The sequence below is a fragment of the Ursus maritimus genome, unplaced genomic scaffold (assembly GCF_017311325.1).
Source record: "Ursus maritimus isolate PB19 unplaced genomic scaffold, ASM1731132v1 scaffold_4, whole genome shotgun sequence".
In the NCBI taxonomy this organism is placed as follows: domain Eukaryota; kingdom Metazoa; phylum Chordata; class Mammalia; order Carnivora; family Ursidae; genus Ursus; species Ursus maritimus.
The window spans coordinates 62,574,237-62,590,704 of NW_024426552.1; the positions used below are offsets into that span (position 1 = coordinate 62,574,237).

At 38.3% G+C, this 16,468-nt stretch overlaps 1 protein-coding gene across 1 annotated transcript in view; it reads left to right on the forward strand.

The window, feature by feature from the left end:
• Positions 1-16,468, forward strand: part of CFAP91 (cilia and flagella associated protein 91) — a 96,119-nt gene that overhangs the window by 22,614 nt on the left and 57,037 nt on the right. Inside the window, exon 6 of the mRNA XM_008708195.2 lies at positions 12,333-12,514. Within this exon, the coding sequence (XP_008706417.1) occupies positions 12,333-12,514 (182 nt within the window). The remainder of the gene's footprint in view (positions 1-12,332; positions 12,515-16,468) is intronic.

A 16,468-nucleotide genomic window follows, 5' to 3' on the forward strand; every position in this document is an offset into this window, starting at 1 on the left:
GAAAACAGTGTGGAGGTCCCTTAAAAAGTTAAAAATTGAGCTACCCTATGATCCAGCCATTGCACTACTGGGTGTTTACCCCAAAGATACAGACGTAGGGAAGAGAAGGGCCATATGCGCCCCAATGTTCATAGCAGCAATGTCCACAATAGCTAAATCGTGGAAGGAGCCGAGATGCCCTTCAACAGATGACTGGAATAAGAAGTTGTGGTCCATATATACGATGGAATATTACTCAGCTATCAGAAAGAACGAGTTCTCAACATTTGCTACAACATGGAAAGCACTGTGGAGGAGATAATGCTATGAAATAAGTCAAGCAGAGAAAGACAACTATCATATGATTTCTCTCATCTATGGAACATAAGAACTAGGATGATCAGTAGGGGAAGAAAGGGATAAAGAAAGGGGGGGTAATCAGAAGGGGGAATGAAACATGAGAGACTATGGACTATGAGAAACAAACTGAGGACTTCAGAGGGGAGGGGGGGGGGGGAATGGGATAGACCGGTGATGGGTAGTAAAGAGGGCACGTATTGCATGGTGCACTGGGTGTTATACAGAACTAATGAATCATTGAGCCTTACATCGGAAACCGGGGATGTACTGTATGGTGACTAACATAATATAATAAAAAATCATTAAAAAAAAAAAAAAAGAAGTCTGAGTACTGACAGAACAAACTGCACAACCAGAGGGAGAGAAACGGCCACGTGGAGGAAGGTTGGCGGTGTGGAGATGTGATGTGGGGGAGAAAGAGACGGCGGGTGCTGCAGAGAGGAGGGAGCCCTGATCATGAAGAGAGGCAAGGTGGGGGTGTTGCATGGGGATCACACAAGGAGAACATTTCCCCAAAGCCATTGATTGGGAAAATGAGAGGGGCTGATTATCATGAGTTTTTACAATCAACAGAACTCAAAGACTGGAGTTTTAGAGTCCCACGCTGTGGCCAGTGTGGAGCCCAGTAGGTGCTGCAGTGCTTCTGTGGAGAAGGAGGGCAGAGAGCCTGGGAGCAGATGGTGTGACCTGAGGATCCCCTGGGATGCACTGGGAGAGATGGTTCCCCCTTCCTGGAGTGCATCTGGGAGGAGTGGAATTGCTTCTCCAGGGAAAAAGGAGGTGGCAGGCACCATTATGCTCCTCCACCCCTTAGCATAGACACAGACATCTCCTGAGGGTGGCTAACATGGACACTGGCTTTTTGCTTCCCTTTACTCCAAACTCCTGTGTGTTCATGCTATTTCTGGGACAAACCTGTACCAGCACCAGTGTGGCAAGACCCTTCCCCAGACGACCAATGCGCAGGTCCAAGCCACGCCAGGTCCCTAAAGTTTGGAGCTGTAAAACTCAGGCGGCCTGCCTGGGATAAAACACAGGTGCCCTACAATGCTGGGTAGGCAGACAGCCAGACACAGGGTGAAGGCAGGGATCTGAGGGACACCTGGGACACACAGGGGAGATTGTTTGCTCTTCAGTAAGGGCTTCTGAGACAGTGGTGGACACAATCTCTCCCCTCCAGGATGAGGGAGAGGGCTGGTGCCATTTCCCTTCCCGGCCCCTCAGCATAAACTAACTTCAGTAAGCAGCACAAGCCAATGGTGGCAGCATAAACTGCTTACACCAAGCCCTGCCCCCTCCACTCTGCAGGTGCTTCTTTACTTGGGCAAGTGTGCCTGAGAACCTGAGCTGTGGGCCCCTCCCCCAGAAGACCAGCATAATCCCCCTGTATACACCAAGTCTACTGACCATAGAGTGCTACAAAGCATCAGGTCTCTTTTAATAAGCAGACCAGAGCACACATAGTTAAAACTTGCCACACTCTGGCCAAGTTTCAAACAGTCCCCAATGTAGGCAAGGTGAAACTCTTCAGAGGACTGACCTGAGGGAAAGAGTAGCCAGAACACAACAGCAGAGTGCACACAGCATATACTAGAGAAACTTCTTGAAGTGTTAGGCCCTAGACAGCATATGACCTCTTCTTCATAAAGCCATTACTCTCAGGAGAAGGAAACATAACAGGCTTTCCTAACACAGAGAAGAAGATGGAGACCTAAACAAATACCAAGACGGAGGAATTCATTCCAAAAGAAAGAACAAGAAAAGGTCATGCTAGAGATCTAATCGAAACAGATATAAGTAATATGCCTGATACAGAATTTAAAACAACAACCATAAGGATACTAGCTAGGCTTGAGAAGAGCATAGAAGACACCAAGGAGTCCCTTACCTCAGAGATAAAAGACCTAAAACTAGTCAGGCTGAAATTAAAAAATGCTATAACCAAGATACAAAACTGACTGTATGTAATGACCACAAGGATGGACAAAACAATGAATAAGTGATATAGAAGATAAAATTATGGAAAATAATGCAGCTGAAACGAAGAGGTAAAGAAAAATTTTGAATCATGAATGTAGACTTAGGGGACTCAGTGACTCCACAAAGCATATAACATTCTTATCATAGGAGTCCCAGAAGAAGAAGAGAAGGAAAAAGGGGCAGCAGGCTTATTTGAGGAAATTATAGCTGAAAACTTTCCTAATCTAGGGAAGGAAACAGATATCTAAATCCAGAAGGCACAGAGAACTCCCACCAAAATCAAAAAAAGCATGCCAACGCCAAGACACATTGTAGTAAAATTTGCAAAATACAGAGATAAGGAAAAAATCCTAAAAGCATCAAGAGAAGTCACTAACTTACAAGGGAAGACAAATAAGGTTAGCAGCAGACCTATCCACAGAAACTTGACAGCCCAGAACAGAGTGGCATGATATAGTCAATGTGCTGAATGGGAAAAATATGCAGCCAAGAATACTCTATCTAGCAAGGTTGTCATTCAGAGTAGGAGAGAGAAAATGTTTCCCAGACAAAAAAAGCTAAAGGAGTTCATGACTACTAAACCAGCCCTGCAAGAAATTTTAAAGGGGACTCCTTGAGTGGGAAAGAAAGACCAAAAGTAACCAAGACTAGAAAGGAACAGAGGAAATCTCCAGGAACAAGGACAAAACAAGTAATACAATGGCACTGAATTCATATCTAACAATAATCACTCTGAATGTAAATGGACTAAATGCTCCAATCAAAAGACATAGGGTGTCAGAATGAATAAAAAAAAATAAGGCCCATCTGTATGCTGCCTACAAGAGACTCACTTTAGACCTAAAGGTGACTATAGACTGAAAGTGAGGGAATGGAGAACCACTTATCATGCTAATGGACATCAAAAGAAAGCCAGAGTAGCCATACTTATATCAGATAAAGTAGATTTTAAATCAAAGACTGCAACAAAGAGTTGGAGAAGGGCATTGTATCATAATAAAGAGGCCTATCCAAAAAGATCTAACAATTGAAAATATTTATGCCCCCAACTTGGGAGCACCCAAATATATAAAACAATTAATAACAAACATAAAGGAACTCACTGATAATGATACAATAATAGTAAGGGACTTTAACACCCCACTTACAGCAATGGACAGATCATCTAAGCAAAAAGTCAACAAGGAAACAATGGCTTTGAATGACACACTGGACCAGATGGACTTAACAGATATATTCAGAACATTTCATCCTAAAGCAGCAGAATACACATTCTTTTCGGGTGTACATGGGACATTCTCCAGAATAGATTAATTACTAGGTCACAAATCAGGCCTCAACAAGTACAAAAAGATTGAGATCATGCCATGAATATTTTCTGACCACAATGCTATGAAACTTGAAGTCAACCACAAGAAAAAATTTGGAAAGACCATAAATACATGAAGGTTAGGGAACATCTTGCTAAAGAATGAATGGGCTAACCAGAAAATTAAAGAAGAAATAAAAAAATACATGGAAACAAATGAAAATGAAAGCATGCTGGTCCAAAACCTTTGGGATGCAGGGACGCCTGGGTAGCGCAGTCATTAGGCGTCTGCCTTCGGCTCAGGGCGTGATCCCGGCGTTCCGGGATCGAGTCCCACATCGGGCTCCTCCGCTGGGAGCCTGCTTCTTCCTCTCCCACTCCCCCTGCTTGTGTTCCCTCTCTCGCTGGCTGTCTATCTCTGTCAAATTAAAAAAAAAAAATTCAAAACCCTTGGGATGCAGCAAAAGCGATTATAAGAGGGAAGTATGTAGCAAGGTAGGCCTACATCAAGAAGAAAAATCTCAAATACACAACTTAACCTTATACCCAAAGGAGCTAGAAAAAGAACAAGTGAAGCCTAAATCCCACAGAAGAAGGGAAATAATAAAGATTAGAGCAAAAATAAATGGTACAGAAATTTAAAAAATAAAACGGAACAGATCAATGAAACCAGGAGCTGGTTCTTTGAAAGAATTAATAAAATTGATAAACCCCTAGCCAGCCTTATCAAAAAGAAAAGAAAAGACACAAATAAATAAAATCACAAACGAGAACGGAGAGATTACAACCAACACCACAGAAATACAAACAATTATAAGAGAATGTTATGAAAAATTATATGCCAACCAATTGGGCAGTCTGGAAGAAATGGATAAATTCCTAGAACTTATAAACTACCAAAACCGAAGCAGGAAGAAATAGAAAATTTGAACATACCTATAAACAGCAAAGAAATTGAATCATTGATCAAAAAATCTTCCAACATACAAAAGTCCAGGGTCAGGTTCCCAGGGGAATTCTATCAAACATTTAAAGAAGAGTTAATACCTATTCTTCTTAAACTGTTCCAAAAAACAGAAATGGAAGGAAAACTTCCAAACTCATTCTATAAGGCCTGCATTACTTTTGTTCCAAAACCAGAGAAAAACCTGAATAGAAAGAATTACAGGCCAATATCCCTGATGAATATGGATGTAAAAATTCACAACAAGATAGTAGCAAGTTGAATCCAATAGTACATTAAAGAGTTATTCACCCCAAACAAGTGGAATTTATTCCTGAGCTGCAAGGTGGTTCAAATCCATCAACATGATGTACCACATTAATAAAAGAAAGGAAAAGAACCATATGATCCTCTCAATAGATGCAGAAAAAGCATTTGACAAAGTACAGCATCCATTCATTATAGAAACCCTCAACAAAGTAGGGATAGAAGGAGCATACCTCCACATCATATACAAAAAACCCACAGCTAATATCCTCAATGAGGAAAAACTGAGAGCTTTTCCTGTATGGTCGGGAATAAGACAGGGATGTCCACTCTCATCTTTGTTATTTAAAGTAGTACTGAAAGTCCTAGTCTCATCAGTCAGACAACAAAAAGAAATAAAAGGCATCCAAATCAGCAAGGAAGAAGTCAAACTTTCACTAGTCATAGACAACATAACACTCTATGCAGGAAATCCAAAAGACCCCACCCAGAAATTGCCAGAACTGATAACATGAATTTAGTAAAGTTGCAGGATACAAAACCAGTGTACAGAAATCTGTTGCATTTCTATACACCAATAATGAAGCAGTAGCAAGAGAAATCAAGGAATCAATCCCATTTACATTGCACCAAAGACAAGATACCTAAGAATAAACCTAACCAAAGAGGTAAAAGATCTGTACTCTGAAAACTATGGAACACTTATGCAAGAAATTGAAGAAGACACAAAGAAATGGAAAAGCATTCAGTACTTATGGATTAGAAGAGCAAATATTGTTAAAATGTCTATACCACCCAAACAATCCACACATTTAATGCAGTCCCTATCAAAATACCACCAGCATTTTTCACAGAGCTAGAACAAACAATCCTAAAATTTGTATGGAACCACAAAAGACCCTGAATAGCCAAAGCGATCTTGTAAAAGCAAAGCAAAGCTGGAGCCATCGCAATTCAGGACTTCAGATTATATTACAAAGCTGTAGTTATCAAGACAGTATGGTACTGGCACAAAAACAGATCCATAGATCAATGTAGCAGAATAGATGACCCAGAAATGGACCTACAACTATATGGTCAATTAATCTGTGACAAAGCAGGAAAGAATATCCCATGGAAAAAAGACAGTCTCTTCCACAGTTGGTGTTGGGAAAACTGGACAGCAACATGTAGTAGAATGAAACTGGACCATTTTCTTATATACAAAAATAAATTAAAAATGGATGAAAGACCTAAATGAGAGACAGGAAAACATCAAAATCTTAGAGGAGAACACAGGCAGCAACCTCTTCGACCTTGGCTTCGGCACTTCTAACTAGACATGTTTCTGGAGGGAAGGAAAACAAAAGCCAAAAGAACTATTGGGACTTCATCAAGATAATAAACTTCTGCACAGCAAAGGATCAAGAAAATTAAAAAGCAATTTGTGGAATGGGAGAAGGTATTTGCAAATGACATATCTGATAAAGGGTTAGTGTCCAAAATCTACAAAGACCTTATCAAACTCAACACCCAAAAAAATAAATAATCCAGTTAAGAAATGGGCAGAAGACACGAATAGACATTTTTTCAAAGAAGAAATCCAGGTGGTAACAGACACATGAAAAGATGCTCAACATCACTCATCATCAGGGAAATACAAATCAAACCATGATGGGATACCACCTCACACCTGTCAGAATGGCTGAAATTAACAACACAGGGAACAACAGATGTTGGTGAGGATGTGGAGAAAGGGGACCCCTCATGCACTGTTGGTGGGAATGCAAACTGGTGTAGCCACTCTGGGAAACAGTATGAAGGTTCCTCAAAAAGTTAAAAATGGAACTACCCTGCAATCCAGCAATTGCACTACCAGGTATTTACCCAAAGGATACAAAAATACTGATTTGAAGGAATACATGCACCCTGATATTTATAGAAGCATTATCAACAACAGCCAAATTATGGAAAGAGCCCAAATGTCCATCGACTGATGAATGAATAAAGAAGTTCTCTCTCTCTCTCTCTCTCTCTCTCTCTCTCACACACACACACACACACACACACACACACACACACATATGTATACACGCACACACACAATGGAATGTTTAAAAAAGAATGATATCTTGCCATTTGCAATGACATGGATGGAACTAGAGTGTATTATGCATTATTATGTATTATCTATTAAGCAAAGTAAGTCAGAAAGACAAATACCATTTGATTTCATTCATATGCAGAATTTAAGAAACAAAACAGATGAACATAGGGGGGAAAAGACAGGCAAACCATAAAACAGACTTAATTATAGAGAACAGACTGAGGGTTGCTGGAGGGGAGGTGGGCAGGGGGATGGGTTAAATGGGTGATGGGGATTAAGGAGGACAGTCGTTGTGATGAGCACTGGGTGTTATATGTACATGATGAATCACTAAATTGTACTCCTGAAACCAATATTACACTGTGTGTTAACTAAGTGGAATTTAAGTAAAAGCTTAAAGAAAACAAAATTAAAACCTTCTGCTATACAAAAGACAATGTCAAAAGAATGAGAAGACAAGCCACAGACAGAAAATATTTGCAAAAGACATACTTGCTAAAGGACTGTTACTCAGACTATGTAGTGAACTCTTCAAACACAACAATAAGAAAAAGAACAACCTGATTTTAAAACGGGCCAAAGACCTTAACAGACACCTCACAAAGAGGATCTACAGATGGCAAATAAGCATATGAAAAGATGTTTTACATCATATGTCATTGGGGAAATGCAAATTAAAACAATAATAAGATGTCACTATGTACTTACTAGAATAGCCACCATCTGGAACACTGATAACACCAGCACTAGGAACCCTCATTCATTGCTGGTGGGAAATACAAAATGCTACAGCCACTTCGGAAGACAGTTTGGCTGTTTTCTTATAAAACTAAACATACTCTTACTATATGATCCAGCAATCATGCTCCTTGGTGTTTACCCAAGAAGTTGAAAACTTATGTTTGCACAAAACCTGCACATTACCATAGGTATTTATAGCAGCTTTATTCATAAATGCCAAAACTTGGAGGCAACCAAGATGTCCTTTAGCAGGTTGATGGATACACTATGGTATATGAGACAATGTAATATAGTATTCATCATGAAAAAGAAACGAGCTATCAAATCATGAAAAGACATGGAGGAATCTTAAATGCATATTACTAAGAGAAAGAAGCCAATCGGGAAATGCTACATACTGTATGATTCCAACTATATGACATTCTGTAAATGGCAAAACTATGGAGATTATAAAAGGATCATTGATTGCCAGGGGTTGGAGGGGTATGAATGAATAGAAGGAGCACAGAGAATTTTTAGGGTGGGGAAAATACTCTGCATGATACTATAATGGTGGACAGATGTTATTATATATGTATACTATATATTGAAAGGATTTGTCCAAACCATAGAATGTATAATACCAAGAGTGAACTCTAATGTACACTATGGGGAGCTTATCATGTGTAAATGTATGTTTCTCAGTTGTAACAAATGTACCACTCTGGTGAGGGATATTGATAATGGAGTAGGCTATGCATGTGTGGAGGCAAAGTGTATATGGGAAATCTCTGTACCTTCCCCTCAGTTTTACTGTGAACATAAAACTGCTCCAAAAACATTAAGTCTTTAAAAAACACAAACCTTTATTAGAGTTCATAATTACAGAACAGGGTTTGCTACTTTGTGAAACTCCTCTTTGTGTTTAGTTTTGTTGGGCCTGGAAAGTAAAATCTAGAAGGGGGTATGGCAGACCATGCACACTCCTGGTGCCTGTGCAGTCATGGAGGAGGAAGGGTCTGGATGGAGGGAACAGAGTAGCAGTAGGTGCTGTCAGGATACCAGTGAGCCTGTGGATGGGATCCAGGGTTCAAGCCGGATAAGAAGCAGATAATGGGGTCTTTCTCATTTTTGAGTCCTGACTGAAGTTGGGGATAGGTAGGAAAGAGATCACTGTTCTTTCTTATTCAGTTTATTCTCCCCTAAAACCAGCTGGAATGGAGGAAAAGAGAATAGGTTGGAGAAAAATAACAAGTTAGTTAGGAAAGAAACTGTGTTAAGTTACCGTAGGACTTCTGTCAAAGTAGAATTCCCCCTTTGCATCCTCTCCTCTGATTCACCTAGAAGGATCTAAGTCATCAGAAAACTTAGAAGGATTCATTAAGCTTTATCATAATCTTAGCATATTTGATCAGATGGTTCAAATGTGTAATTTTTAATGTGGAAAACAATTTATTCTCTTGATTCAAACTAATTTAAACTAAAAGCTGATTTGAAGTTATTTTCTCAACTAGAATCTTTATAGTCAAATAATTTCTGCTGAAAACATAAATTACAAATATCTAAATTATCTACATAAGTTAGAAATTCATAGCAGCTGCTGAAAAAATGAATACCAATAGAATTCAGCAGTAATAACAATTTAAAGTACTATTTCATTACAGGTTGAACTTCCAAGTAGGTGCTTCTTTCTAGCTGACTTGAAGTGCATTTTTCTTAGAGCTAAGCTCTGTATGTTTGGCCTATATATAAACAGTTCCCATTGCCTTTGACTATTTTTTAAAATGGAGATCTTTCTCTTTTTTGCCATTATATTTAGTTTTTTTGTTTATGTAATTTAACAATTCTTCTACCAACTAGAAAACATATTTTCTTTTAAATGGAAATGGCCATATTGTTTTTATTTCCGTATTTTAATAGTAGTACATGTTGAGGTTAAAAAAAAATTAGAAAATTTAGAAAACTATAAACATGAAAAAATTCTCTAATCCTATCCAGAAATAATTGTTATTTTGTTGTATATCCACCTAGGCATTTTTCTATGCACAAAACACAGTTTTTAAACATAAAAATGTACTCCCGTTGTACATATAGACTGCTTTGTAGTTTGCCTTTTTCCTACTTTACATTGAATCATGGACATTTTTGTATGTTTATAAATACTGGTCACATTTTTACTTTTAATAGCTGCATAAATTCCATTACAGGTGTGCCATATTTTTTGAACTAGTTTTTCTATTGGTGGTGATCATTTAAGTTTAATCTTTCTTGAAAAAGAGCCACGTGAATAGATTGGAAAGAGTCTCATTAAGTATGGTTTAGTTTAAAAAGGCAAGATGCAAAAATGTATTTATAATGTGATTCCATGTTAGCAAAACAATAAAATAATCCTCTATATGTGTGTATTTGTGTGAGTGTAGAAAAATAAGGGTGGATAAAAATACAGCAAGATTCAAGGATAATTCAAGTATATCCTAGATCTAGGATATACAGAGAAGGTACTGCTGTAGTTGGATAAGGGAGGAAAAGATACTAAGGGAAGCAAACTCAAAAAGTAAAAGAAAAAAGCACTGCTGGGGTGCCTGGCTGGCTCAGTCAGTGGAGGGTGCAACTCTTGATCTTGGGGTTGTGAGTTTGAGCCCCACATTGGGTGCAGAGATTGCTTAAAAATAAAATCTTTATTTTATTTTATTTTTTAGATTTTATTTAAATTCAAGTAAGTTAACATATACTGTATTACTAGTTTCAAGGGTAGAATTTAGCGATTCATCATTTGCATACAACACCCAGTGCTCATTACATCACATGCCCTCCTTAATGCCCATCACCCAATTACCCCATCCCCCCACCCACCTCCCCTCCAGCAACTCTGTTTGTTCCCTGTAGTTAAGAGTCTCTTAAGGGTTTGTGCCCCCTTTGTTTTTATCTTATTTTATTTTTCCTTCCCTTCCCCATGTTCATCTGTTTTATTTCTTAAATTCTGCATATGAGTGAAATCATATGGTATCTGTCTTTCTCTGAGTTATTTCACTTAGTGTAATACACTCTAGTTCCATCCATGTCATTGCAAATGGCAAGATTTCATTCTTTTTGATGGCAGAGTAATATTCCATTGCATGTATATACCACATCTTTATCTACTCATCAGTTGATGGACATCTAAACATAAAATCTTAGGAAAAAAAAAAGAAAAAAGCACTGCAACTAGAACATGAAAGCATATGTGCTTGTTATAAAAATTGTATATAAAATATACTTGTTATAAAAATTATGTTAAGAGTAGACATATGTTTAAATGAATTAATGTAAAATTTTTTTCTGTACTTAAAAATAGCCAGAATAAAAAAAAAGATGAAAATATGGGTACAAGGTTGATGCCTAATAACCTCAGGTACAACCATTTTTTAAACTTGGCCATAAAAAAGAGTTTGTTTTTATTCTTACACACCAGACTTCATGAATGTGTTTGCATATATCTCTGTACACTTGTCCAGTTATTTCCTAGAATAAATTCCTAGGAGTATATTCGCTGGGGCAAGATAGTATTTTAAAGGTCAGATAGATATTGCTAAGTTACCTGTTAGGTTATGTCTATTTGTATTTCAATCAACAGTTTCTGAGCACGCCTGTTTCTTTATACCTTCATCAATGCTGGGCATTTTCAGTCTTTTAAATCTTTGCTTATGTGATGTAATAAAATAGCATCTTGCAGCTTTATTTTACTTTTCTTTGATTACTAGTTATGTTCATTATTTTTTCATATGTTTGTTAGAAGTTTTCATTTTTGTGAATTGTTCTTTATCCATTTTTCTGTTGGTGTTGATGTACTGTACTGACAGTACAGACTACTGTCGTCCTGGTTTACAAGGGCTTTTTGTATAGAAAGGCTGTTTAACTTTTATCATGTATGTTGCACATCCTATTTCTAAGTGTGCCATTCATATTTTAAATTTGTTTATAATACTTTGAGCTATAGAAGTTTCAACTTAACCTTAACTCTGTTGATCATTTCTTTTTATAGTTTCTGGCTTTTTAGCCATGCTGAAAAAGACTTTGACTCAAAGATGGTATATTTACTTATGTTTCCTGTTAGTACTTTTGTAGTCTCATTTTTACATTAAATGCCTTAAAATATCTGTAATTAATTTTTGTCCAAGGGATGAGGTAACTTTTCCAAAGATAACCAAGTAATCCTAGCACTAATTATTGAGTCATCTATCTTGAAAGAACCTTGCCTTTTTAAAAAATCAGAAAGCATCTCTTCTCTTTTCTCTGCTCCTGCATTTCTAGAGGGAAACAGTTAAATTTGGTTGTATAACTAAAAGCAGAGGAAAAAGAAACCAAGAAGTAGAAATTCCCAACAGGTTCAGAAGGAACTGTATGACATCCTAGAATCTAGGTTATATAGTTTTATACTACAGTCCCACCCAGTGATACACAGATAAACAGGTACTTTTGTGAGTAGACCTGGGCTTTTCTATCCCTTCAGTTTCTTGGTAGAGGTGAGACTAACAAGGCAGTTCTCTCAAGATACTTGGGCACAATCCTGGTTACACTGGATTCATGAATTTGTGCATGTTTAAAGGGGGAATGGGCTTAGTGAAGCTAAAGATTTATTTCTACTTGACTGTATAGTATTCTAAGTGATTGGATCAGGTTTTAATTTTTATAATAATTTTCCCTTTTAGGACAGAGGCATATATTTTCCCTCCTACTTCTGCTAAGTACCCTCCCGTACCTTCAAAGTATACTGTGGGTACTCAGACTGATTATCGGGATGCTGAAGTTCAGACTGATCCATATTCTCCAGAATATGTAGTATGTCAGGATTCAATCCCTGAACTCTTGACCCTGGCTGCGCTTACTTGGGGTGAGTTGGTAATTGGCTTGAATATTTGAGGATGCCTGTCCTGATAACTGTGCGTGCTTTTGAGTTCCTGGAAATGATGTGCTTAGAGGCAACTGTGGTATAAAGTGTTACTATTTAAAATGTCTTGCTCAGCAGAGCTACCTCATAGACTCATACTTCTACTGATACTTTTGTTCAAAGAGAGGTATACCCTTTCCATTGTAAGGAGTCCTATTATACTTTATCCCTGAAGCTGAAGTTCTATTTCAGCTTAATTTTGTGGTTATTTGCTGACTACTCATCCCCCCCCACACATTGGTTTTCTAGTGAATCAATTCCTTTTCATTGAGCAATCCTTACTCCCTCTTTACACATAAATCTTTTTTGAGTATATAATACTGAGTGTGTATGCCACCATATGTAACAGTATTATCTTACCTGGCCAAAATATCTTGCAGTTTATCAAAGCTCTCTTACATACCCTTTTGGATGATTTGAGTGATTTCTTTTGGTGTTATCTCTGAAATGCTACTATGTTCAGGTTCAGAAATTCACTCTTAGAATGCAATAAAATCTGACCTAGGTCTATATTATGTGAAATTAGAAAAACTAATAAGGAAAGGGGCTTTTGGAAATGACTAGACATTAGCTTCTTGAACTCACTTGATTGTAGCTGGGAAACAGAGCCAGAGAGGCCAGCTCCTCCCAGGTGGTGGAGATAGTTGGTACACTGGAATGATTTTTATTAAAATGAGATTACCTTTGTTTCCCAGTTGTGATGATTTGCTGTGGTCAAGTCTGTGTCATAGACAATGAAGACGTTAATATCTGAGCTCTAGTTTTGATTCTTATTTCCTGGCTCACCTTACGAATTCAGATGAAGCATTCTTGACAAACATACTTGAAAGCATAAGCTCTACTTTCAGACCTAGATGACAGATTAAAAATATGCTGAAACTTTTCCCTTCTGCTCTGAATTTAAATATGTATTAGTGTATATATATGAGTATATATATTGGTTATGTGTTTATTAGTGTGTGTATGTATGTATATATACGTATATGTGTACATATGTACATACACATATATGTACATATATATGCACACACACACACACACACACACACACACTTTAAAAAAAAGGAAGAAAAGTTCCATAGTTTAGAAGTGGAGACTTAGGACTTCTTCCTAAAAGAAAGAAACAGCTGGGAACCTATGATGATGAGCAGAGACTGTGAAGGGTGGGGAGCCAGATCTGAATTACCTGCCTGAACTAGAGGAAGCAGGACTTTTCTCTTGCCCACAGGTGGGACTGAAGCCCAATGCCTGCCAACACAGAGGTTGAAGTCTCAGTAAAAACCACCGAGTCAGGCCTACCCCCTCATTTTTGAGGCCCTGAGTCGGAGTTTAAATGGAGGCCTATATACTGTATGTATAGATGTTTAAAGATTATAAATAAAGTTAATATCTGTTAAGTAAAATATTTTAAGTAAAAAATCTGTATTTTTCACAAATACATCTTTATAACAAATTGAAATGATAAGTTTAAATTGAAAATTCTTAGATTCCAGGATGTCTGGGTGGCTCAGTCGGTTAAGCGTCTGCCTTCAGCTCAGGTCGTGATCCCAGGGTCCTGGGATCAAGGCCCCTGTCGGCTCTCTGCACAGCAGGGCGCCTGCTTCTCTCTCTGCCTGCCACTCCCCCTGCTTGTGCTCTGTATCTCTCTCTTTCTCTTTCTCTCTCTGATAGGTAGACAGATTAATTAATTAATTAATTAAAAAGAATATTCTTAGATTCCTTGGGATTCTTTGGTGGAATGGGGCAGCAAGGGAAGAGACTGCCTGTGACTTACCTTTTCCTCTGGCTGTGTTCCACATCATGAGGGTCCTGTCATGTATGCATGTGATTACTTCATCTTGTTTTTCCAATCTCTGTGTACATATCCCTGTAAACAGCTGCCACTTGGCTACCCCTTGGGTTTAAGGGTGAACAAACAGTGGTGCCTACGTGGCTCAGTTGGTTAAGCTTCTGACTTCGGCTCAGGTCATGATCCCAGGGTCCTGGGATCGAGCCCCACATTGGGCTCCTTTCTCAGTGGAGAGCCTGCTTCTCCCTCTCCCTCTGCTGCTCCCCCTGCTTATGCTCTTTCTCTCTCTTTGTCAAATAAATAAAATCTTTTTAAACAGGGTGAATGGACAGCAGCATATAATCTGCCCTTGGGAGTCTGAATTCTGGGAAGATGTCCATGTAGATTGTGGAAGGAGGCTTGGGCCATTTGTTCAAGGAATTCAGGTCTTTAAGAGTAAAGTAGCTCTAGCTGGGCATAGTCTGTTGAACTCCTCGTCCTATGATGATGGGCAGGGCTCTAAAGAATGAGGCTGGGGAGCGATCCCTCTTGCCAGGTCAAAGAGTGTTACTACCCAGGGTGCTCATGAGAGAAATCTACAGATGATATCAACCCAAGAATCACAAAGCATCTAAGGAACACAGATACCAGGAGTGATCCACAAAAATTAAAAGAGAGAGAGAGAAAATAAATTCCTGGGCAAACAGAGCAAATGGAGCAATCTGAAAAGGACTTGGGAAATACTTTTTATATCCTCAAAGGGATAAAGGGGGATAAAGCATGAAAACAAGAGTGGGAGCTATGAAAAAGAACCAATTGCAATCATAGGGAAGGAAAACTTTGAAGTTTGAAATGAAATGAGCTCAGTAGTAAACTAGGCAGAGCTGAAGAACAAATTAGTGAAATGAAAGATTAAATGAACAAGTATTCCAGAATGCAATATTCAAAGTTAGAATAAGATAAAAAAAAAAAAAGTAAGAGCCATGGGGGATAGGATTGTAAGATCTTATAATAGAATGGTGGAGAAGCAATGCAAGAAAAGATAATGGCTGAGAATTTCCCAGGACTAAAGAAAGTTATGAGTCCACAGATTGAAAAATTTCATTGAGGACCAAACAGGATAAAAAAAAAAAAATCACACCTACTAATAAAGGAAAAAGGAAAAAACTGCAAAAGCTATTGGAGAGAAAAGTCAGATTACCTGCAAAGAGATAGAAACCAAATTGACATTTTATAGAATTATTTTTAAAGTGCCGTGGGATAGGGACATCTTGGTGGCTCAGTCGGTTAAGCATCTGCCTTCAGCTCAGGTCATAATCCCAGGGTCCTAGGATTGAGTCCCGCATCTGGCTCCTTGTTCAGCAGGGAGCCTGCTTGTCCCTCTGCCTGCTTCTCCCCCTGCTTGCGTGCGCGCGTGCTCTCTCTCTCTCTGACAAATAAATAAAATCTTTAAAAAAAAAAAATGCTGTGGGAAAATAATTGCAAATCTAGAATTCTTTTACCAGCCAAACTATTATTCAGGAGTGAAGGTGAAATAAAGACTTTTCATAGGATAGGACATTTCATAGGATCTATCTCATAGGATATTGTACAGATTAAGAAAATTCCTTTATGTAATGTACTTAGACCAGTGCCTAGCATGTAAATAAGCTTCCTATAAATGTTAGCTATTAATCTGAATAAAAGAAGATGAAAGGATACACTTCTGTAGGAAGAAAAATGATCTCAAAAGGAAGAAGCAGGGTTTGAGAACGTGATATGCAAAAAACCAGAAAAACATGTCATTAAAATTGTTAGGTGTTGAGTTTCTAAAGATGGTAATTTTTTTAAAGATTTTATTTATTTGTGAGAGAGAGAGAGAGAGCCCACACAAATGGGGGGAGGGGCAGAGGGAGAAGCAGACTCCCTGATGAGCAGGGAGCCCGACACGGGCTTGATCCTAGGACCCCAGCATTATGATCTGAGCCAAAGGCAGATGCTTAACTGACTGAGTCATCCAGGTGCCCCTAAAGATGATAATTTTTTAAAATATTTTATTTATTCATTTGAGAGAGAAAGCACAAGCAGAGAGAGGGCAGATGGAGAGAGAGAGGGACAGGCAGGCTTCCCACTGAGCAGAGAGCCCACCG